Source organism: Lonchura striata, chromosome 17 (assembly GCF_046129695.1).
Source record: "Lonchura striata isolate bLonStr1 chromosome 17, bLonStr1.mat, whole genome shotgun sequence".
NCBI lineage: Eukaryota > Metazoa > Chordata > Aves > Passeriformes > Estrildidae > Lonchura > Lonchura striata.
Genome location: NC_134619.1, coordinates 9,619,533 through 9,644,191, shown reverse-complemented (window position 1 = coordinate 9,644,191; position 24,659 = coordinate 9,619,533). Strand labels below are relative to the sequence as shown.

Sequence of the window (24,659 nt, the reverse complement as noted above, 5' to 3'; positions counted from 1 at the left end):
ACAACCTATAAAAAGCATTTACATTACAAAAAACTATATAACAATGTAAGAAATTTATGTACAGAAGAGAATAAGAAACTCTAAAACGAATTTATAGATTAAAACTTAACATAAAACTCTAAAACATATATCCAGAAGGATGGCATCGCTGCCTGGTGCCTCCATCAGTCCTGGAAGAAAAACAAGCGACACGGTCACTCCAGTCAGGCACAGAGGGCTGTTCCCTGTGCCCCCAGGCTGGGACCCAGGCAGAGCTGGACTCTGCTGCCAGCACTGAGCCTGCCTGGGACCCAGGCAGAGCTGGACTCTGCTGCCAGCACTGAGCCTGGCAGGGGCTGAGGGCAGGGCCCCAGGCAGTGGCACCCAAAGCATGGCCCAAAGTGAGCGCAGGGCAGGCTGGGGTGGTGCTTGTGCCACCAGAACCCAGGGGCCCCCAGGCACCGTGTCCCTGAGCGGGGCCACCCAGCCCAGCCCCAGCCTGGCAGCAGGGGACCCACCCTGCCTCTGGGCAGGGCACGGCAGCACCTGCCTGTCCTGCTGCTGGGCTTGGTCTTCATCCCAAGACCATGGCCTCCTCCTCACCTTTTTCATCCACTTCCATGTCTTCAACATAATCCTCCACATCCACCTCCATTTCTTCATCTCCATTCTCTTCAACATCTATAGCCATACTCTCTTCTCTATCAACCTTACCCATCTTCTCTTCTCTATCAATCTTCACATTGACTTCCATCTCCTCCTCAGTGTCTGTGACAGCCTGCACAGGGAGAAAAACCTCACAGTGGGGTCCCTGTCCCACACCAACCCCACAGAGCTCCAGCCCACCCAGGCAGTTTGGAGGTTTCCACCTCCATGGAATGGCACTGTACCTTCATTGGGACAAAAGTGGGCATCCTGCAGGGATGGATGGCAAGAATCCAGGCAGCAGGAAGATATCTGGACTCAGCCAAGTGTCACCAATGGCACTTTTCCCTTCATGCATGTTGTACTTTGATCAGGGTGGGGTGGTTACCGGGCCAATCATTTGCTTGTCTTAGAGACTTGCTATGTTCCATCATGACTCACAGGAGCTCCAGGACCACTCAGATTTGGGCAATGGTGGCTGTTGAAAAAGGGAATCCTATCATGATTTTGCTCAGGAAGGACCCTAAAGACCCTAAAGTTCATCTTGTTCCAACCCAAGCAACCTCTCTCCAGACCAGGTTGCTCAGCGCCTCATCCAGCCTGGCCTTGGACATTCCCTGGGCTGGGGCATCCACAGCCTCTGTGCACAGCCTGGGCCTATGCTTCACCACCCTTAGTAAAATGCCAGTTTTCTTAGATACAACCTAAATTGACCTCCTGCAGCTGAAAGCCATCCCCCCTTCTCCTCCCACCACAGACCCTGTTGAATACTGTCCCTGTCTTTCCTATGGGACCCTTCAAGTCCTGCATGGTTGCAGTGAGGCCCCCCATGGCCCTCTCTTTTCCAGCCTGAGGATCCCAAACTCTTTCTTCATGGGAGGTTATAAAGTAAAACAAAGGCAGAAGCACTGCTGGGCTCCTTCCTCTAGTCTGCCATCTACCTTCTCCTTCCCTGACCCCTGTGTGTGAGTGTAACTCATCTCCTTGTCTACCACTTCTGGAAGCCACACAAGTAATTTTGATCCTGGAAACCTCAGCAAGAAATACTTTATTTTTTTTCCTTTCCAGTACAAACAGTTTTTCAGCTTTTAAAATCTGAACAAATAGACATGGTTTTAAAAACAATAGAACACAGTCTTTTAACAGGATCAGTTATCAACCGCCTTAGGAAGCTGCCCATGCAAGGACAATCCCATGGCCAGTAATTCCTTACTCTGCAAGCAATTTTTAAAAAATGCCCAGTTTTTTACAAAGTTCCTTTCACTTTTTAAACATGAATAGCTGAGAACTGAAAATAACAAACTGTCCATAGCTTCAAGTGACTAGTCAGGAATAGTCTAAACATAGCACCATTTTCCAGAAGGTCAGACTTCTTCATTGTCCTATTTCTGTTATGGCCAGTCCTGGCTCCCTCTTTCCTGGGGAAGTTGTTCCTGTTCAGCCACTCTAACCCAGCCCTGGCTGGGGAACAGGGAGCCTGGCCCTTGGCTTGGTTTCCTCTTTGGTTTTCTCCCTGGTGTGACGGGATGGCAAAGGGGCTTAGGCAGGATGCTCCTCCTGCAGGGTGAGGGCTCCCCTGGCCCATCACAAAGCACTCAGGGTTGGCTTGAGACTCCTTCCTTAGGCTGGAGGAAAAAATTAGGTTTTGTTGTCAAAGGGCAGGTTTTGCAGGATGCCCAGTGGCAGCAGGAGGTTGTTCCTCAGCTGGAGAAGTGTCTCAGCAGCTGGAGAAGTGTCTCAGCAGCTGGAGAGTAGCTCCAAATCAGCAAAGCCCAGAGCAGTGAGAGTGAATTCTGGTGCTGTGAGCTGGCAGGGCTGGGCAAGTGATGGGAGGGCCATGTGTCCTCTTTATGCTCCCACAGATCATGCTCCTCTGGAAGGGGACTGAGCTTTTACTGCCTCAGGGGAACATGGTGTGGCTACTGGGCTCAGTGATCCCTGTGGTACTCCCTAGCCTGCAAGCATGTTTAAGGGCGCTCACCCAGATGTTCTGGGAGAGAAAAAGTGCCCAGATGTGTAACAGCTTCTGTGCAGCCACTGGGTGTCAAGGTGCCAGCTAGCAATTCCCCGGTGTGGCCGGTGAGGGTTAGGAGGGTGGCTGCCCCTGGGTCTGCACTGAGATTACCAGGGGCGGTGTGTGCAGCAGTGCTGAGGTGCTACGAGGGGCCAAGGTGAAGGGATAAAGGAGAAGACACTTGTGTGAAGCCCACAGAGACTTCATTCCAGGGACAAGTGCCAAGGAAAATGGGATCCGGCTACAGTTTATAAAGGGTGTGGGTGTGAAGGGGTGGCAACATGGGATACCAATGGAGACAGATTACAGGAGAATCACATCATGGGTTACAACAAATGAGGAAAAGACAGGGGAGGGGAGAAGCCTCGGAGACCAGCCAACTATGAGAACATGGGTGACAGACAGGGAATCTTCCAGAACCAAATGGGGTCGGATACAATGACAGACAGGGGAGGTGGGCAGCACAACCTGGATTGACACATCTATTTAAGGGAAAGAGGGGAGGAACAGGGACACTGGCACTCTGAGGGATAGCCGAGTGGTGGGAAGACTGAGGAGTGAAGAACCTGGGAGAAGCTATTGTGAGGGGAAGGAATGGGGATACAAGGAACAATACCAACTGAAACTTCCTAGCATTAAACTCCTAACGCATATAACAAAACTTTGTGAAATCCTACAAAACGCACACCACCACACAGATGAATCTCTGCTGGGAGCTGCTGCTGGTTTGTACTAGTCAGAGCACAGAGCTGCTCCTTTATGCAATCGGGGCTCAAGAAGGGAATCATGGTGCAGAAGAACAGGGACAGCCTGGTGAGGGTGACAGGCACTGAGAGCCAAAGGCTGGCTGGTGTGGAAGGCTTCATGAGCTACAATGCTGAGAGAAAAGTATGTTCCTCTGCTATAAAGTGCCAGAGTTGCTTGGATGGAGGCTCTTTAATTTCCTCCTCATCCCAGTAATGAAGTCCCCATTGGCTGATCAGCGGAGGGTGCCCATGGTGGGCTCCTGGGGACAGGTGGATTCTGTGTGCAACAGCTCTGTAGGGCAAGGCTGGAGCTGCTCAGGAACATGGACAATGTTTTGCAGCCTGCCTATTTGTAGGAAACCAGAGTCAGCCTGGGTAAATTATGTGAGTTTTTCATTCTGAGCTGAGGACAGGTCTCCAGAGGTGTTCTCACAGATGCCCTGCCTTGTTCCACATTGGTATTGGTCCCAGGGCTACTGGCATCCCAGTGGGATCAGAAGAGCATGAAGAGGACACAGGCTCCTGCTCCTCCACTGCTGCACTCCCACCCTGGAGCAGCTGTAACTCCCCTGCCTGGGATGAGATGATGGAGTTCACAGTTTAAGCAATTAAACAGGAGAGAGCCAGAGCTGGAGGACAGGACTGCTCTGTGCCCAGCTTGATCTCTGCAGAGACCTATGGACACAGCTCTCCTCAGGGAAGACACGTGTTTTCCATCACCATCATGTCAGTCCCGGGTGTAACCAGAGAGCCCAGCAAAGTGGGATTGCAAAGCCCCCAGAACCATGGGGCTCTCTCCAAACACTGCTGCCACAGCTTTTGACTGCTCAGTGTGGTCTTTGGAATATGGCAAAGGATATGGGGGCAGCATTAGGAAACTGGAATCAGATAGGCACCATGACACAGGATTGTTCAAAAATATACATACACATACCATATATATATATATATATATATATATATGCATATGTGTTTTCCTAATGCACACCCTCATATGCTCCATAAGGCATATGCATCTACATGGAGGAGGGAGCATTATAAATGGATTTACCATACACAAGGAGGGCTGCCATCTCGGAGAAGGGAAGCCAGTTCCCGGAGGGACGTGTGAATACGTGTGTTCTTTGAAATCAACAATTCCTGTGGTGAGTTTTGTTCCCTGCAAGGAACCCTGGCTCTACTCAGTCTCTGAATTAAGATGCAGGTGGTCTTTAGCTCAGAGAAACTATTCCTCAGCTGATAACTACATGGTTCTATTGTTCAAGAAATGATAAATCCACAAAAATAAAATGAAAAAAAAAAGTTTCTGCCTCCAGCTTACTCTTGAATTGTCCTTCTTGAGTCATCAGCCCAGGACCCAAAGAAACACCCCCAGCCAGGAGGGAGTGACACTGCTGCACCAGGGTCAGGACAGTTGCTGAGCATCAGCAGGGGAGCACCAGCATGGTGGAGTTAAGGAGAAGTGGGACCAAAAAGATTAGGGGGAACAAAATGTAGCAGCTTTTCATAAAAAAAATATCCCAAGAACTGTTGTCACATTGGAGCGAGTCTGTGTGATATAATTTAATCCTGTCCTTCACAGGAGAAGGAAGACACGTGGCATGGCAGTGTGGCTAATGCTGCCTCCTCTCCGCCTTCTCCTCCAAGTGCCCGACCTGTTCCGCCAGCTCAGAGACCTTGGCTTGGCAGTCAAGCAAGTTGTCCTTCAGTCCTGTTATTTCCTGAGAGTGGGCAGCCAGTGTCCCGTTCATGTGGTCCATGTAGTCCCACAGACTGCCCGTGTGTTTCTCCAGCTCCTCCCTGATGTCGTCCAGGCTGCCGGTGATGGCCCCCAGCCTGCCGCAGGCGCTCTCCACCCGCGCCACCCGCTCGTCAAAGTGAGAGACCTCCTGCTGCAGGCTGTGGGCCACGTTCTTGCAGGAGCTCAGGTCACTGACAATCCTGGCTTTGAGCCGCTCCAGGTCTCCCTTGAGGTTCAGGACACGGCGGTTGCTGAAGAAAAGCTGGGAACCTTGGTCGTTGACTTTCTCCTGGATGGAGTGGACCTCATCCTCAATCTTCCGCTCGTGCTCATCTAGTGAGGAGTTGACGTGTGTTACGGTGTCTGAGTACTGGGAGACGGAGTCCTTGAGCCCTGTCAGAGACTTGCTCACAGTGTTCAGGTTGATTTTTAGCAAGGTGATCTCCCCTTGCAAAGCTCCCGATGCTTCCTCCTCGATTCGCCGCTGGATCTCTAGGATGGTGGCGTTCAGCTTGCGCAGGAGGTCATAATTGCTGTCCATCCGGAGGAGCAGGTCCTGGTTCTTGTTCTGGCAGTCCTCGATCTCTGTCCGAAAGGTCTCCACATCTTTGGAGGCAGAGGTGCAGCCCAGGGAGCAGGTGTTCTCCAGCGTGATGAGGCGATTCTGCAACACCTCCAGTGTTTCATCTGTCCGTTTCCTCATGCTGGCAAGCTCCCCTTCCAGCACAGGCACCACTGCTCCGTCCATGCCCATGGGAGAACTGACATTGTTCAGCTCCCCCACGATGGTCATGAACCTGTCCTCCAGGGTCTGCATTTTGTCTTCAAAGGCAGTCCTCATGCCATCCACCTCTGCCATCACTGTGCCTTTCATGCTGTCCTCTATACCAGAGCAGCAGCTCCCAGTTTCTCTCTCTGTAGCATTGAGCCTGGCTTCCAGGTCCTCAAAGCGCCCTTCAAAGAGGTTCCCTAGGGTGACAGTGGAGATTTCTCCATCCAGGCGTGAGTGCAGATTCTTCTGGGACTCAGAGATGCTGTGAAGGCCTTTCTCGAGGATGTTCATGCGATCGGTGAGGTAGTCCAGGTTGCTGCAGCAGCTTTCCACCACCGTCAGCCCTTGGATTTGGGTCTCCAGCTGAGAGATCTCTTTCTTGATCTCCAGCTCCTTCCCATCCAGTGTCTGCTGCAGCCGCAGGTTGGCAGCTTTCTCCTCCTCGCACTGCTGCCGCACCTCTTGGATGCGGAAATCACACGTGGTCTGGATCTTGCCCAGCTTCTTCTCGAAGCCGTCGAGCAGCTCTCCACGCAGGTTGCTCAGCCTCGTGTCCACATACTCCTCCAGCAGGTCGATGGACGTGAGGGGCGAGGGCCGGGCAGATTCCAGCAGGTGCTTGATCTGCCCGTCGTGGTCCAGGACCATGCCCTGGACCTCGTGCAGCAGATCTGCCTTGGTTTTCAGCACGTCGCTCACCTCGGTCACTTTGGTCAGGATCTCCCCTACGGGAGGGTACGTGGCGATGTCGGCTTTGTCTGCCACATCCACCAGCCCGTCGGGAATGATGCCGAAGCCCACGGATGAGTCTGGCGTGCCCGGGCTGTTCATCAGGGAGCCGATCATCTTGGTGGTGTCCTCCTGGATGGCCAACCGCAGGCGGTCCCCCAGCCCGCTCACCATGGTGTGCAGGCTGTCGTAGGACTGGGAAAGGCGCCTCACCTCCTCCTCCAGCCGATCCAGGCGGTCCCCGAAGAGGCCAGGCAGCTTCCTGCCTGCACAGGGAAAGAAATAGAGAGGGCACAGTGAGGGCTGTGGTGCTCCTGCAACTTCCCTCCTTCGAGTCCTTTCCCATAATAACCTTGTGTCCTGCCCTCTGTTATTGTCATTTCAGCAAAATCTCAGCCCACACCTCTCCTAAAGCTATCAGGAAACCCTCTTTCCTCTTGGGATCCAGCCCTCTGTCCCAAGTTCAACAACAGGTGATGACAACAGCCCAGAGAGCTTCATCTTGAGATGCACCCTATCAACCCCATAATTAATGGGAAAATGCTCTGAATCAATGAGGAAAGGCAATTTTGAAGCTGCATGTTTTAAAAGAAACAAAATTTTAAAAGCAAATGGTTCTCAAAGCAATCAAATGTCAGGTCTCTGATAGAAAACATGTCACCAACTGAATTTTTGCCAGATTCATGCTCTGCTCTGGAACAGAGAGAACCTGGAGGTTTGAGTGCATGACAGTGGTGTGGTGACCTGGGGACATGAAGTAAGATCTCACCATATTGATTCTTCTTTGGTCCTGGAAACAGGTCAGGATGGCTTTTGGGATAGGGAGGAAGTCTGGGCATTGGAAACATCTTTTGCCCAGGGGGCATTTTAGGGCTGGGATGCTGGGGCAGAAGGCCAGGCTGGTCTGTTGGGCTGTCATGGCACCCTTCTCCCATGAAGCCTGGGCAGCACCTCCAGGACAGCTCGGTCACTGTCTTGTATCCAATCTTGTATTTGGGCCTGAAGAAGGTGCGGTACCTTGCCAGGAGAGAGAAAACAGTTTAGAGAAGGAACCTCAACATCAAGCAGTAGAGCAGGGTCAATAGAGCAGGGTCACAGTCCTGTTGGATGTGGGAGATCTGGGCACATGGGGAAGCCTGGCTGAAACCCTTGTGCTGCACCTGCAGACCATGGCCCATCTCCTCCAAGAGCTCTTGCTGCACCATAGATCAGTGCAGCATTACAGTGGGGTTCTGGCCGACTATTTTTTAACCTGGGGTACTGTGTTGATTTAGAGCTGCAGCTCTAATGTATTGCTGCAGTCCCTGGCCTCAGAGGTGACCACTGTGACAGATGCCACACTGTTTGGCAACTTCTGGCCAGCAGAGCACAAGATGAAATGATGGAACTGATTTCAAGAGCCCTGCAAGCTCACATCGCTTCCAAGAGGGAAGTGGACTGCTTGTAAAAATGGCTTGCACTTTGAATTTACCTATAGAATTTCCTAGTGGGATCAAAAAAATCCTCTTCTCAACTGTAATCCTGTCTGGAAGCCATGAGAGCTGAAATACCTTTGGAAAGGTGTTTTCTCTCTGTGTGCAGGGCATCAGTTTGCTGGGAAGCCTAAAGGGGCTTAGGCTGGCCTGGTGAGGGTCTCCAGGGTGATGCTGTGAAGTGCATGGAGGGATGGCTCTTTACAGTGCCTCCTGCCCCAGCTGGGATGCTCTGGGAAGTGTCTCCATCACGAATTTGGGTACTACAGCATTGGTCCTCCCATAACCAGCACACAGGGTGCAAGCCCACCTCACACCTTCTTCCTCTGCTCTCGCTCTGGATGGGGTCCCACCAGCCGTGGGGGAGGATTCAGCTGCTCCCTGCTTTCCTGTGAGGCAGCAGTGATGGAACTGGGCCCTGCTGGCCCCTCTGCTCCCCCACCAGCTGAGCTGAGCTCTACAGAGCTGAACACAGCACTTTTCTCACCACCCCTAAATACCAAAGCTTTAAGCCTGCCTTTTGGAAATTTCCAATCTGAATTTACCAGGGCCTGAAAATCTTGAAGTTTGCTTTTCGCAACAACACACACCATCAGCCTCTTGTTCTTCTCCAGCATGTTCAGCAGAAGGTCTTGGAGGAGCAGCGCAGCCATCCGTGCTGCAGAGGGGCTGCAGAAGGCACTAATCCATCAGTCAGGGCAGCACATGGGGCTGATTCCCTGCCACCCATGTCCTTGTCTGAATCCACAGTGTCTCCAGCCCAGGCTGCAGCCCCTGGCAGTGCTGCTGCCACACGGTTCCCAGCGAGATACAGCCACCTCCATACACACCACAGGGCAGGGGGATGAACCAAACTCAAGGCCTCTGCTCTTTGAATCTCTTCAAAATTTCTCAACATCAATTTCCCAAAGGGACAGTTTCAAAACAAGCTCTCCTTATTACACCTCTTCACAGATGCTGCTGAGTTTCAATGATCTTTCCTTCTGTTGTAGTGTGTAGAAACCTGCCTGGATGTACCATGGGAGATTCCTGATCCAGACACTGTCAGGGGGTGAAGAAAGGAGGAGGGTGGCATCCACAAGGCAGAGCACCTTCTCTGTGTCATCCCAGCACCTTCTCTGTGTCATCCCAGCCTCTGCAGAGGAGCTCAGAGCCTTGGGCACCTCCAAATCTTTCTACCCCTGCTCCAAACAACAGCAAGGGGAAGTATTTGCAGCCAGCTGCACAAACATTTGCTGATGGCCCTGGCACGTGGAAAACTCATGTTCCATTTTGTCCATAGATGCAGCATCTGAGGCTCCGCAGAAAATTCAGCTGTGGCTCCATCTGCCCTCAGAAAACACTCTGGTTTCACCCTGCCTTTGTTTGAAGGAGTCAAACAGGACATCGTGGAGATGGGAGAGGCTTTGGAGATCTCCTCCATGGGTACCAGCAGCTGCAGGATGTCCTGACGTCCCCAAATGCTGCTAAAACACTTGTGATGGGAAGAACAAGTGAGCGAGTGGGTCTGGCTGCCTGTCTCCGCCAGGAGAGGATGTGAGCAGAGCCCGTGGCACCACTGGGACATGGAGAGTCACAGCCAGCTGCCACAGGATGGGTGCTAAGCTCTGACAAAACCTTCTCTCATCCCAGTTTTCCTCTGTGCTCAGCTCTGCTCCACTCCTCCAGCCTGCGGAGGATGCAGAGAACAGCTTTTCCACACGGAGCAGCATCCCTGAAGGGTGGTGAGGCACAAAGCCCTGTGTCTGCCCTGCACCACCAGCGGCTCCAGCTGTGGCACACTAAAGTGTTTCCCTCCAGCACTGACGAGGTGGTAGAGTTTTGCAAGCATTTTCCTGGAGCAGGAAGCATTGAGCCATCCCCAGCCACAGGCTCCATTTCCTTGTCCTCATAGCCAGGTTCTCACTAAGTTGCCATCATTCTGCCACATTGCAGATCCATGACAAACTGCCTTCCTACACACCTGCACAGGCACCTTCCCACTTCCCATGATTTCCAGATTTATTTCTGAATCGTTGAATATCCTGAGTTTGAAGGGACCCATAAGGATAATTGTGCCCAGCAACTGCACAGAACACCCCCAAAAATCACACCATGTGCCTGAAAGCATTGTCCCAATGCTTCTTCAGCTCTGTCAGGCTTGGTGTCATGATCAACTTCCCTGGGGAGCCTTTTTCAGTGTTCACCTGGGTGAAAACCTTCTCCTGATATCCAATCTAAACCTCCCCTGATGGTTTCTGAGGAGGGATAGAACTCCCTCTCCCTCCTGACAGATCCCACCTCGCCTCCTCCCAACACCACTGCCCTGCCACTGACTGCCATGTCCAGGAAAAGTCCTTCAGCCCCTTTCACTGTCCTCTGGAAAGTGGGCTCATGGTCAGAAAGGTGGCACAGGAGATAAAGGTCTTTGGGAGGGGAAGGGAGCCATGCCCCAGTGTCACCCATACTCACAGCACTTTCCCTGGGCACTTGGGTCCCCAGCTGCACTTGTGGTACTCAGCCTTGACGTAGCTCTCGGCCCCGTCCTGCAGCGTGCACGTCACGTTGCGCTGCACCACGTAGGCACAGTAGCTCCTGGGGGAAACACAGCGAGGCACTGTCACCCCCTGCCCACAGACAGCAGTGCCTGCACTGCCAGGCACTGCCAGTGAGGTGTGGGGACAGGAGCTGGAAGGAGCCCCCCAGCTCGGGCAGCTGCTAGGGAGGGGCAGCACAACCATGCTGCAGGAGTGGGGTTCCTGTCACAGTCACAGCCATGCTGTCACCAGTGCTGGTGGTGTCCCCAGAGCTGGGCTGTGCTTGGCACAGTATGGACTGTGTGGTGAGACAGGCTGTGAGGACAATCAGAATCCCAGCAGCAGCAGTTGCAGGAGTAGCATCCCAGAAATAGCTCCAGCAGTGCCTGGCAGGGGTGGTCTATCCTGCTGCAGCTCCTGGAGTGCTACCAGTGCAGGACCCAACCCAAAAGCCTTCAGCCCTTGCTGTGGGTGCTGCCACAGACAAGGCACAGAGAGGAGATGCTGCTCCAGCACCATGGGTCCCTCCATCAGGGAGGCAGGGACACAGAGTAGATCTGTGGTGGAGGCTGGAAACCCGCTCAGAGCTCCAGGACAGTGAGTGCAGAGAGCCTCTTCCCTCCTGCCATCTGCCTGCAGCTGAGTGCCACCGGTACCAGTCAGCTTTCCTGAGCCAAGAGCAAAGCCAGGCGCTGAGGATGGGCTGGCTGGGAGGAAGGCAGCGTGTGGGAAGGATGGAGGACTGCTGGTAGGACAGATGGAGGCCAAGGCTGCTCCAGCTGAAGGCAGGGCTGCCGGCAGGAGCAGATGGACTTGGTCCACAGGGGCAGGGACAGCAGGGATGTGTGGTAAGGCAGGGATTAAGGGCAGGGGGACGTGGCAGACGGCAGAGCGGGAGGAGAGGAGGGCACAGGCCCACGGTGCAGAGCAGAGCTGAGGCAGGAGGTCAGCGGGATGGAGCAGATGGGGCAGCGCAAGCTGCAGGTGCGGAGAGGTGTTCAGTGAGGCGGGAGGACGTGGCTTCCCCTGTGCCAGCTGGGAGGTGGTATGGATGGGTAGGGAACGTACTTTGTTTTCACCTGTTTGCCATCAGTGCTTGTCCTTCCTTCACTGATCTTTCTCCACTCAGGGTGAGCCAAAGTGCTGCTGCTCTGGCCCCTGAGTGTGACATGGGGGGCTGGGGGAGGGCTGTGCACACACACCCTGTGCATGCGTACACACACAAACATTCAAACAGGAGACACCATAGCCCTTCTTACCAAACCCTTCTGCTCCATCCTGACAGTCACAGTCCCTTTCCTGTACCTCCATCTGCTAGAAGTGCCTCAGCATCATCTAGACTATCATGGCAAGCCCATGAGAGCTGGGCTGAGGCCCTGCAGCTCGTTTCTGTGCTCAGCCCCGAGGCTGCTCTCCACAGGCCATGTGATGGCCATGCCAGGGAACTCTGACTGCATCCCAGCCTGAGACCAGGCAGCTGAGCTGCAGCAACCCCAGCTGCCTCCCAGTGCCCCCATTCAGAGACCCTGAGCAGACTGCACCATCTCCAACAGCCCACCCAGGGCAGGAGCTCTCTTTGTGAAGCAGCAAGGTGTGAGCAGGGTCATCCTCCCTCCAAGCCTCTCTCTGCTCCCTTCCAGCAGGGATGCCCTGATCCCACATCCCCAGCACATCCCACTTGCTCCCTCCAGGAGCTGCAGCAGCACAGCCACCCCAGCCCTCTCTGATCCCCTGGGATGGGCACACCACTCCCATTTGTGACTGGCATTTCCTGCCCAGACCTGAGCAGCTCTGCCCTGGCAAGGGGCTGCCAGGCTCAGAGGATGAGCAGGGCACTGTGCTGCTCCCTGCTCCTCAAGTGACTCATTCATCCGTGCACAGGACCACAGGAGAAGGAAGGCTGGCCACTTCTCTCAGCTGGAGGCAAGGGAGTTCATGTATGTGTGTGGAAACTTAGGATCACTGTCTATCCATGAATCCAGGACCTGCTTACAAACACACCACCAGCTGCCTCTAAGTTAGCTGGTAGTTAATGCAGGCAGATCTACTAGCCACTACTAATAAGCCCTGCCTACCTGTGACTGCTCGGGTTAGTGGGTTCTGGCTCACTCTCCCTCTCAGAACCCCTTCCCTTCTCACACACCTGTGGCAAGCAGTTTTATAGCTCCAGCCTGATGTTTTTAGAGTGAGCAGCTGGAAAATGTTATGGGTTTTTGAAAGCTCTCACTGGCACTGCCAGTATTGTTCATCTCTAGTGTTACTTTATTCGTTTCAGCTTGTTTGTAACCCCACATCCTCCCTGTTTCATAGGAGCCCGGCAGAAACTGCTCTAGCAAACAAGCAGAGAGGAAAGCAACACCCCCCTCTCCACCCCCAATGTAACAGCTCTTATGCAACTGAACGGAAAAAAGTCTACAGTTTGTGTAAAACCCACATTCCTCACTGCCTGAGCTTTCCAGGTTTCTTGAAAACATATTTAAACTCCAGTGTGTATGTATTTTACAAGCAATTCCCTCCAAAGCAAGCTGTTTTCACACGTAGGTCTGTGCGCTGCCGTGCTCCCCTCCCGCACATCGCCCCCCGGCCCCCGCGCCGATGTCACGCAGGGCAGGTACACGCACCTTCCCCAAAACCGCACACGGGCACCCCCATCCCCGCCTCCTCCAGCCCCGTCCCGCACCGCACACGTGTCCCCAGCCCTGGAAATACAACTCCCAGACCCTCCTCTAGATGGAGGGGGCCACCGAGACATTCGGACAGTGCCGCGCTGCCGCCAGCCCTCGCTCCGTACCGGGCGGATGATACGGAGCGAGGGATGCCGCGGCCGGTACCCAGGGACTCCTGCCCAGCCAGGGATGCCCTGCGGAAGGTACCCACGGTCAGCACCGGGGTTTGAGTACCCGCGGCAGCCCGTCCCCCGAGGATGCTGCCCGGAGAGCCCAGACGCGTGGCCGGTGCCCGGCGGCCGCGGTCAGCTCCCGGTAAGGGATGGAGCCCCGGCTCGGTGCCCGGGTACGGCGGCTCCCGGTGCTCTCCGGATGGGTTGCGCGGCCACGGCCGGAGGTCGCTTACTTGTGCTTGCCCACGGGCTTGCCGGGGCCGAGCTGCGGGCTGGAGCCGGCTGTGTAGAGGCTGTACCTGCCGCCGTAGGGCAGGGGGGCGGCGGGGGGGTAGAAGGCACCCTTGGCGTCGGCGAGGGCCAGCAGCGTCCCCAAGGAGAGGCAGGCGAGCAGCGCTCCGCGGCGGCGCAGCGCCCGCGCCCGCCGCATGGTCCCGGCGCTGGAGCAGGATGGGATGGGACGGGACGGGAGGGGACGGGACGGGACGGGATGGGATGGGATGGGATGGGATGGGATGGGATAATGGGATGGGATGGGATAATGGGGTGGGATGGGATAACGGGATGGGATGGGATAACGGGATGGGATGGGACGGGGCGGGACAGACGCAAGGCCCCGCCGGGACAGCGCTGCGGAGGGGAGCGGAGCGCCGCCCGCTGCGCCCTGCCCGGCCCCGGCCCTGCCTGTCGCTGTCGCTGTCGCTGTCCCTGTCCTTGTCCCTAGCCCTGCCCGGCCCTGCCCGGCGGCACACGCCGCTCCGCCGCCCGCCCGTCCCCTTTTGTACGGCGGCGGCGGGGGCGGGCCGCGCTCCTCCTCCCGCCCTCCCACGGCCGCCGACCCCGGCCCCGCGGGCGGGGAGACAAAGCGAAGCCCCCCGACCCCCGTTCTCCCCCCGTGCAGCCCCTGCCAGCGCTGCTGCAGCGGGCGGAGCTCGCCGCCGACCCCGGCGGGGGCTGCGAGGGGCTCCCACCCTCTCCCGGCCCCCTCTTCTCCCCTTCTCCCCTTCTCCCCATGCCCCATCCCTGCGCACTGGGCGTTTGCCCCACGGGGTAGCAGGTGCAGCGGGCTCTGAGCCCTCTGGTTCCCCCCAGTCCCCAGCTCTGCCCCGCTTCATCCCGGAGCACAAGCGAGACAAAGGCCGAAGCGACCCTAACTCTGTGCTGCTGGAGATTGGCAGCTGTCAATCATGTCAGTCATGTCAATCATACGGCTAGCACCAACCTGGTGCATCGAGCATCTCCCAGCGAACCAGCCCCTGCAGGAAGGGGGAGAGGGAAGTGGTGCTGTTTTGGAGCCCTCCCCAGATTGTGGCTTTGGCTCCAGGCTCCAGGAGTGAGGGGGGAGTCGCTCACCTTTCCCTGCAGAGCCCCGGATGTCCCATAGCCCAGCACATTTCGCCTTTCATGGCTCTGGAAGGCATGTTTGTGTCTCCTTGCCATGCTGCCCTGCAGAGATCCCTGCTATCCCACACCCCGATGCCCCCACCCACAGGTGACCCACTACAGGGTGCACCCTGAGCACCCTGCCCTGCCCTGCCAGCCCTCCCCAGGCTCCACACCATTAACCACAGCGGTCCAGGACCCTTTGTGTGAGCCACGGCTGTTAGATAAGGGGGAAAAAGCCCCCACCTGGGGCACTGGGCATTTTGGGAGGGGGTAACATCCCCGGTGCTACCCAGTGGAGGTCATATTGAAGCCCTGCAGAGGTGAAGCTGTGCCAGGGAGCAGGAAATTTTGTGATATATGTAGGCAGTTACACCCTTGAGCATCCCACCAAAACCTCACCAGAGGTTTTTTTTATGAGACTCCTCAGAAGCCAAGGAAGCACCATGACAAGGTATGCCATGCTTCTCCGAAATTCTTGGAGAAAAACAAGAGGTGGCTAAGAAAAGGTGGTTGTGTGAAATTCCAAATGAAGGAATGAAACCTGCTGCTGGGGGAAGGAGGCATCAAGGCTTGGGCTGAGACAGAGATGATAAGACACTGAGACAAACGCCCTTTTTCAGTTAAAATGTGTCTTTGGCTCGGTCTGAGGTGAGTACGGAAACATTATCAGGAGAAGAAAAATCCATCAGAAGGCTGAGCTGGGAGAGGCAAGCTGGACAGACCAGGCAGAAAACCAAGAGGAGGAAGCCTGAGCACTGAAGCAGCGCATCCTCTTGGTTCAAGCTGCTGCAGGGTGTTGCTGAGCCGCCCTGGCCTGTCAGGCTGCACCCCAGAGGTGCTGCAGCATGGTTTGTACGTGGTACATTTGGCAGCACATGAAGCAATCCTCCTCCAGCTGGTGCATTGAATCGTTCCGCTCCACTGGGATGCTGCAGGAGGGATGGTCCACAAGCAATTCTATAAAACCAAACAAAAGCCGACTGAGCCTGCCTGCTTGAATGCTGGATGCCAAAGTGGAGAACGAAGCTTGAGCACAGCCTTAATTTTTTTTCCCTGTGCGCAGGGAGTGTGAGCCAGTTCTAATAACAGCATGCTGCACGTGTGTGTCTGAGGCCTCCGGAAAAAAACATCTGGTGTTGCAGGGTTTCAGAAAGAGCCCTTGGCCCCAGCCCTGGAGCTGTGCTGTGCTGAATGGGCACCACGGGGCTGAGGTAAAAGTGCTCGTTCATTCTCACCAGCTTGGCTGGGAAAGGAGGGGAGGTGGGAGCCATTGCTCGTGGGTGGGTGTGTCTGCCTGGCTGGCACTGCTGTCCAAACCCACCTTTGAAGCACCAAATCCCTTTCTGCCAGATTTCAGAGTGAGGCAGGATCCTCAGAGATACTGAATCCCATTTTCTTGTTCTATTGTCTAATTGTTTATGAAAAAAGACATCTGAGTAGACAAGAGAACGCCAAACTTAGGTCCCAACTGAGGAAATGGATTCATCATCAACTCTTTTGTAAGACATCAAGGAATCCGTACAGGAAAGAGCCATTATGGGTGCCCCAAATAATGGGGAAAACTCTCATGTGCCCTATTAGCTGTGAGCTAATCCAGCCATGAGACACAGAGCAGCAGGAAGCTGGGATTTGTGAAGTTGCTCTTCTCAGGGAGCAGCTCAGGTTGAACTCTCTGGTGCTCAGCTGTGCTTCTGCCAGTCCCCACCACACTGCAAGCCCTGGCCAGGCACAGGAGGGTGCCCATGAGGAGCCTGGCATGGCAACCTGGCTTTGGAGAGGTCTCATGTGGAGAACCAACAGGAGACTCCTTTCTCCCAGGGCATCCTCCCAACCTTGGCATGTCCCAGGGCTGATAGAGAAGATGCCAAACCCCATCTCCCAGAGCTGTGAAGTACATGCTGAGCACTGAGCTCTCCAGCAGGATGGAAGGGCTTTGCCACACTGAACGTCTGCCAGAAGGCTCTGCAGAGCTGCTCTCTGGTCAGGGAGCACCAGCCCCTGGTGCTTCCCAGAGGAAAGGTCTGCTTTCTCCCCTGGCTTTACCTGGAGAGTAAAGGGGATCAGATCAGAGCTGCTGCAGCTGCTCGAATCTGGATGCTGGGAAAACCCTACCCACAGGGATCTAACCAGGAGGGTTGTGTCCATCGGTGATTCCATATGAGCACATCCTACAATGGCTCACCATGTGCCTAGGGAGCTTCCCTCTCCACTTGGACTATCAGGAGCTGATTATTTTGGTTCCACCTCTCACTCCTGCACAGCTATGCTCCAAGCCACTCCAGAAACAAACAGGTAGTTTTTCCTACCAAGGATCCAGAGGGAACATTATGCAGGACACAGGAGGCACCCAGAAGCAGGAGCTGAGCAGGAAGAGATGAGAGCAAGAGCAGAGGCTCTACAGGCAGCTGCTGCCCTGCCCCAGCTCCTGGGGAGGGCTGGGGGAACCACCACGAGGCTAATTTCACAAGTGGATGACACCAAACAGTGACCTGGTCTGCTTCCCATGCTTTTTAATTAACACTTGCATGGCCCAATCAGCTGAGTAATTGCCTCCCTTCATGGGTCAACAAGCCAGCAGCCCCTGACCTCCCATTCCCATCTGGGTACGAGGTTTGGTGCCTGCACAGGGGTGCTGTGTGCTCTTGTACCACCAGACCCACTGAGACAGCAAAAGTGATAGCACAGCCCAGGAGCTCTGCAATCAGCCTGATCTTGGCCAGGACCAGCCTTGCCCACCTTAATGCTGAGCTTTAAATAGGTACCACTGGTGGAAAAACCCCCACCATGCTGGGCAGTAAGAGGGCAGTTGCTCTCTCTGTTGCCATGGGATAGGAGCAGATTGCAGCAAGGGAAATTTAAGTTGAATATTAGTAATAAAACAGTATCTGCTAGTAAAAATAATATAGCCCTGGAGGAGACTGTATTGAGCCATCTGGAGATTTTAAAGTAAAGGTTAGATAAAAAAAAAAAAAACAAACCTGTCAGGACCAATTTGGGGTAGGGAAATGGATTGGATGGCTTCCCAAGAGCTCTCCCAGCCTGAGTTTTTTCCAAGTACAAATTCATTTCCCAAAGTGGCAAGGCAAGAGAGCAGCTCTATTTAGAGGCAGAGTTTCTCCCTAGTGATTCCCACTGGATCAAAGGCATTCCTTGAATTGGCACTCACAGAGGCCTTTTTCTCTTGGCAGCGTGTCTGTGTCTGTGTGAGAAAGGGACCCTTCTGGACAGCCTGGGTTTCCCAGGTGCACATCCATCAGGACCCACTCAGGGCTCATTCTCCCGTGTCACAATCCCTGGGAAGGTCCCACAGCTATCCCACACTGCTTCCCCAGCCCCAGGGAGGGACAGGGACACTGTGTTGCCCAAACTTCCAGGCAGGATGCATGTCCCAAATGCCACGGCAGTGCAGTGGGGTACCAGCTCAAGCAGAGCAGTGATAGTTCTGCAGGTGCTCCAGTTCCCAGCTAAAACTGAGCTCAAAGAAAGTCCACCATGCTCATGATTCAGCGACAGGACTGGGAGCTCTTTTTGGCTCCCAGCACGTGCTTCTGCCACATCCCTGCTCCTTGCTGGGCGTGGACCACTTCTCCCTTTGGTCTCAACAGGAAGGGGATGCATGTGTGCAGGTAGGAGGCATCCCTGGTGCATCAGAAACCCAGGCAAAGTCACATCTGCCTTGTTTGGAGGTTGCCAGGGCTTTGTTGTGAACTAGCCCCTGGCCGCAGTCCCAGGGCTGTGACTGCAGAGTGTGTCCCCCAGACTGTGGGCTGGGGGCACCTGGGCTCGCCCAGGCTCTGGGGGAAGCCAGGGGCTGAGAACAAAATCCCTTTCTTCGTGGGAAAGTGCAGTAACTTGAAGTGGTCGGGCAGCCTTATCTCTGGTTTCGAAAGGCACACGCTGATCGTTTGTCAAGATTAGCGCGGCGGTGGAAGGGATGGAGCTGTTCCAAATCCAGGCTCACGTCTCTTCCCTGGGCTCACGGCCATTCATAAAAATGCCAGAGCAGCAGCAGCGGCGGCAGCACATACTGGGCTTGTGGTTTAGGGAGGACTAGGAGGGGTCAACCACAGGTTATACAAGCTCTGAGCAGGGAAAAGAATACGCAGGTTGCTTTATTTATATATCCATTAGCATCTTTCCTTCAGGAAAATGTGCAGGGAGACTGGCAGTGGGAGATTTAGCAAGGATGAAGGGGCAGGCAGGAGGTGATGTGCATAAAAAAACTTTCCCCAGCTATGCCAGGATTCCAGGGATGAAAGCATTAACAGGCAACAGCCAAGGAGATGGAGCGGGAGCAGTCCCAGGATTCAGCAGCACACAGGTCAGGGTGAAGAGGATGAAGGCTGAGGAAAGGAGGAGATCACACCCTCCCACTGAACCCCACGTTGATGCTGGGGTTCTGGGAACCTGTGGTGGTGGGGTGCTGGCCCTGGGAGCCCCAAGGAGGGGCAGCCCTGATCTCATCTGAGCAGGAGCCTGGGAATGCTATAAAAGGTTGATGCCAGGGCTAGGGGAGGAGCAGGGGTTTTGTTTCCCAGGGTATCCAGGGTATGAGAGAAAAGGTTGCTCTGTGAGCAGGTAAAGATCTGAGAGAGATCCCTAGGGCAAGAAAAAAGTTAGTCAGCTCCTGCCTATCTGAAAGGATATCCCTGAAGCCAAAGGAAGGTGTTAGAGGGGAAAATGCCTTTGGAGTGCAGGCTTGAGGCTGTGTCAGGCACAGAGCTGTGCTGGCAGGAGCAGAGCTGAAGCCATGGGCTGTGAGGAAAGGTACTGGTGCAGCTGGGGAGCTTTGGCAGGAGGGCTCCTTGCAAGGCAATTCCTGTCCATCCTGACAATTCCTGTCCATCCTGCCTCTGCTGGAGAGGGCTCTGGCAGGTCAGGGGCTTGTTCAGCCTGTCTGAGACCATGGGGGTCCCTGGTGCCCTCAGAGAGGATCAGCCATGAGAAGAGGTGCCTGAGATGCTGGATCCATGGATGTGGGACAGGGCTTGGTGCCAGCTCATCCCCAGATAATCACATTATCCTATAGACTCTGCTGTCTGCAGGGCTTGAGGAGCCCTGGCTTTGGGGAATTGTGTGGCTTCAGGGCTCCTGTGTCAGTGTGCTCTAGGGACTGTCCCTGGTACACTAAACATTTTCACTGCTTTTGGGCTAAAGAAACATCCCAGAACTGTTTAGATGATCTTTAAGGTGCCTTCCAGCCCAAACCAGCTGATATGTTTGATTGTTTCTGCATGGCTCAGCCTGGTCTTTGCAGAGCTGTGCCTTTGGATTTTAGGAAGATCCATATTCTTCCTTATCTGTATGTCCAGCTGAGTCACCTTTGCCTTTCCTGGGAACAGGATGATGTCAGCCACCCAGCAACTGAGTCACAAAACCTCTGCTCAGTGACCTCACTGCTGCGCACAGTGGAAGAAAAGCACCACAGGAGCAGAAAGAAAATACTTTTTAATTTGGGATGTGGGGAATATCGAAGGGCAACAATACAAACAAACTTCTTAGGTGATTTTTTTTTTGTAAATTCACCCACAGGCACCTAGTTCATGCAGGCAAGGGAACGACAGCAAGGCAGGTCTGCTGGGGTGACTTCAGCAAGAGAGAGGGACATGAGGGACAGCTGTGGATACAGGTTTCCCTGTACATGGTGGGCCCACAGGGGTGATGGCCAAGTGCAGAGGCTGCACTTGTGAAGAAACAGCCTGAGGTTTGTCCCTTCTCTCCCATCTCCTGCATTTTAGAGGCACAAGGCACACAGAACTTCCTGGGATGCACCTGCTTGGATGAGGATTGTCCCAATGGCAAATGAATGCTTCTGCGGTGAATGATGGAGAGCAGCCCACCTGGGATTAATTTATCCTGCACATCTGAATCTGTTTTGTGCCTATTTTTGCCTAGCCATGGATATTTTGCCTGGAGATGGGGTCCTGGGACAGCAGGAAGTTTTTCCATATCTCAGCCCTGCTTTTTCTTGGCTGTGGCCATGACCTGCTTGTTCCAAGCCATGGGCAGCACAGCTCTCCCGTGACCCCAAGCACTGGGTGACTCTGGATATACCTAATGTGGGAACAGCTGGGCTGAAACCCTGCCATCATCCACATCACTTGAGGCAAGGGGATGAGTGGCAGTTATTTTTGGGTTCAAAGAGGGGCCCTTCATGTCCTGTTGCTGCAGCCAGCTCTGCCCCATCCCCTGAGGCGACACCGCAGGCACGCGGGTGCGATGGGGATGGCCATAAATAACAGGTGGTTATTTATGCACAGGGAAGAAAGAGTAACTGATACCAGCTTGGGCTCCTTCCAGACCTGCTTGGAGCTCATGGCTGATACTTGGCTTCACCCTCTTCCCTTTGCAAGCAGCTGTTCCTGCAGGCCCTGCATCTGCGCTTGGCCCTCGGCAGGGTTTGCTAATCCTCTGTCTCACTGTACAGCAACGTGCGCTCGCCAAGGTCCCACTGACCCATCACCAACAAACAGAAAAAAGAGGAGGAGGAGGAGAACTTGATATCTTCTGCAAGTGAAATGGCTTGGGTTCAGTGCTGGAGAATTTCCCGAACTCTCAAGGAATTTCCTGATCTTAGGAATCTGCCAAAGTTTGGGATCTGCCTTGGTTGGGCTGCGCATATTTTCACAGCACACGCTGTGGTGTTGTGTTTTAGATTTCCACCTCTGTCTTTGCAAGGGCACGCTCTCTCTGAATGGGTAAACTACAACAGAAAGGAAAGTCTCACTCTGACAGGCTGCAGGAATACAGAGGGATTTATTTGACATCCCTTTATTATGGGATCAATGGGATTTTTGATCCTAAATTCCTTTCTTGCTTCCCCACGCCAAAGCCCAGGCTTTTACTGTAGCCCTCATGAACATGGAAACTTGGGTGCAGTTGTCATACTTTGGGTTAGTGGCACACTGGCAGATCTGGAATTAAAGGCATAACCTCAGCTTAACTAGGAACCCATAATTTTACAAAAAAAAGAGAAAAAAATAAAGCCTTTGCAGCAGAAGGCAGCCTTCCTGCTTGTAGCTGGGGCTCGACGTCCATGTGTTTATCGCACGTATTCCAAAAGCAAACAAGGTTCTGGGTGGGAAGAGCGCAGCCCCTACCATCAGAACAAACTCAAAGGAAATTCCTTAAGGTCTTTTTCCTAAAATTAATGCTGTCTGGATTGCAACCAGGTTGTTTTTGACCAGTTTTAATCTGTGAAATCAACACCGACTCAGGAAATGCTTAGATTGACTCTGAAGGAGGATTTGGCCAGAACTTTTCTCCTATTTATAAGGGAGAATTGGAAAGCAGCAAAACCTCCCAGAGGGGACCTGTGCTGACCTCCCTGTTTAACCAGTACAGTCCAGAGGGGTTTTATCATCCCTTAACTCTTGGGTGTGTCCCCAGGAGCTCTGCAACCCCTTTGGGTCATGAATGGTGCTGGAATCTGGGACAGCTTTTCCACTGACTACAGTGGACTTTGGACCAGTATTCCTTTAGGAAAAGACCCAGACTCTGCAGGCAATGGGTTAGAGTTGAACCTTTAGAAACACCATCCTCTTCCCAGCTCCAACACTGACCTGCCCATGGAGCTGATCTCTGTTTGCTGTGGATGCCTTGGCATTGTAAAATCTCCATCTCCTGGGTTTGGGCTGAGCAGAGCCTGGTCCAGAAGAGCCTATGGCATCCCCCATGCTCCCTCACGTCCCTTCTTCCCCATCCAAAGCCCTGCAAGGGCATTGCAACTGTGTCACCCTTGAGAGGAGGAGGAAAAAAAAACCCAGCATGAGCACATGTGGCGGGCAGCGGGAAATGGCTGCTGCAAAGTAAGCAGTGCCTTTAAAGAAGTGTTTGTCTGTGATTTGTTTAGTTATCCTCTAGGTAATTTTACAGCTGAGGAGGCTGGGCCATTCAGGCAATGGCCAAAACAATATCCCCACTGTCTGAGCAGCTCTCGTGGCTGGGCACGGCTCAGTGGTGCTGGGGGGGCACAGGGAGGACGGCAAAGAGAAGTTTCTTTTACTGGCCGTAGCCAGAAAACGCCACGGAGGATGTCCTGCAATTAAGACATCACTTCAAACACTCAAGTCACTCGCCTGTCAGGTTGAATAAACCTCTGGGCTCAGGCTGGGTGTAAGAGGGGGAGGAAGTGAAAAAGCCCACTCCCATCATTTTGATCTGAACTGTGGCTCCAGGAGGAGGGCACAGTGGGATGCTCCCTGAGGAGGAGGTTGATGGGATGAGGGCTAAGGTCCCTTGTTCCCCTGGGCAGTGTGGGGTTGGAGGCAACTCTGCCCTGCCTGTGCCCATCTGTGTCCCAGGCCCTGGGAACCCTTGGCTGTCAGACACAGGGAACTGGGACTCCAGAATGCTGACTCACCCTGGAGATGTCTGTGCCAGGACAATCCCTCCCCCATCCCACCAAAGGTCTGTCCCATCGGATCTCAGGCTGAAATCCCCAACGCAACCCCCAGGAAAAACTCCCCTGCCTCTTCCCAAGGCCTTGTGCAGCCCAAGTTGGAAACGTGGGGGCTCGAGTCTGTGAGCACTACGTGCAAATAGCTCACATCAGCTCACAGAGCTGTTCCCAAGAGCCGGAGCACTCGCTGCTGGCAGCCAGCTTGCAGGAGGATGCCGATATTTCATGCAGACATGGCAAGAAACCAGCCCTGTTTCCCATTCACAAGGGGTGGCTCCAAAACAACACAGAGATCTGTCACAGCATATATGCGGCATCTGTGCAAATTGGCCTGACTGCCTAAATAATTCCGTATATATTTATAAACTGCGAGATGTAACGTTTTTTCCTGTTTACTTTTCGGTTGAATTCCTTGCTCATGGAAATGAGAGCTGCAGTGCAGCGGCTAGACATAACCATTGTATGGGCAAGACACTGTACAAACTGTCCTAGAAAATTCTGCCAAAATGCCAGGCCATATCAGCCCTGATCTGCAGCCCCTCGCCCCTTCCCACACGTTCCCCCCTGTTCTCCCGCTGCGCCCGTGCATGGAGCTGAACCAGCCCAGAGCTCTCTGCCAAGGGGGGTGTTTGCCCAAAATATTAATTGGGAGAGAGATTGGTTTGCACCCACAGCAAGGAAGGTGGAAAAGAGGGAGAAAAGAGTGGTGAAGTTTTCCAGCTTGCCAGGATTGCTGTGAATCTGAGCTGGGCAAATCATCCATGGATGAAATCAGAAGAGGTCTCTGCCCCACCAAGCACGGATGGGATGTCTTCCCACGTGCTGCTGAGCTTTGTGGAGCTGGCAGCATCCTGTGCTGGCACTGATGGAGGTTGGCAGAGCGGGCCCCTTTGTGGCACAGCTTGGACAGCAGCACATCACTGTCCCCACCATGGCTGATCTCAGTGTTCAGTGTTTGCTGAGAGTCTCTAGGGCATTGCTGAATTGCTGTGCCCAGAAGAGTAAGGTCAGCCAAGGGGGGCAGGTCCCTGGCTCTGCTCCTTGGTCTGTTTTTGTGGCCAAGCACATGGGATGCTGCCCTGGTTACGTGGGAAGTGCGGTGCTTATACCAGAAGCAGCCCTTGCACTCTCAATTGGGTTTGGAACTGAGGTGTCCAAAGCATTTGTGCCTCTGGAATTTGGAGGATAGGTGCGAAATGGCTGGTTTAAGGAGCTCACAAGGCTTCTGCATCAGCCAGCAAGGGAGTCAATGCAGGTACAGCTCTTTGCCAAGTGTTGCAGCCCCTTGAAGGGCCAGGACCTGCTGGAGCAAGGGATAACACATTTGCTGGGGAAAGAAAAGAAAGGAAAGGCAGAAAAGGTTTTAAACACTGAAAGTGAAATGTAAACTCCATTTAATGGCTGCATGGATGCCACATG

The 24,659-nt window shown here is 54.0% G+C and overlaps 1 protein-coding gene across 1 annotated transcript; it reads right to left on the bottom strand.

Annotated features, from left to right (window-relative positions):
* Positions 1–4,609: 4,609 nt before the first annotated feature.
* EMILIN3 (elastin microfibril interfacer 3) lies at positions 4,610–13,883 on the bottom strand. Its single transcript, XM_021527892.3, has 4 exons — positions 13,687–13,883; positions 10,550–10,672; positions 7,396–7,643; positions 4,610–6,892 (listed from the first exon to the last, which is right to left on the bottom strand). Exons 1-4 carry the CDS (start codon positions 13,881–13,883, stop codon positions 4,998–5,000), a joined length of 2,463 nt encoding a protein of 820 aa, XP_021383567.2. The 3' UTR covers positions 4,610–4,997.
* Between the last annotated feature and the right edge of the window lie 10,776 nt (positions 13,884–24,659).

Coding starts and splice junctions, on each gene's coding strand:
- EMILIN3 (XM_021527892.3), bottom strand. CDS start 13,883: ATGCGGCGGGCGCGGGCGCTGCGCCGCCGCGGAGCGCTGCTCGCCTGC. Junction 10,673..13,686: donor AAGCCCGTGGGCAAGCACAA/GTAAGCGACCTC, acceptor TGTTTCCCCCAG/GAGCTACTGTGCCTACGTGG. Junction 7,644..10,549: donor AAGTGCCCAGGGAAAGTGCT/GTGAGTATGGGT, acceptor TCTCCTGGCAAG/GTACCGCACCTTCTTCAGGC.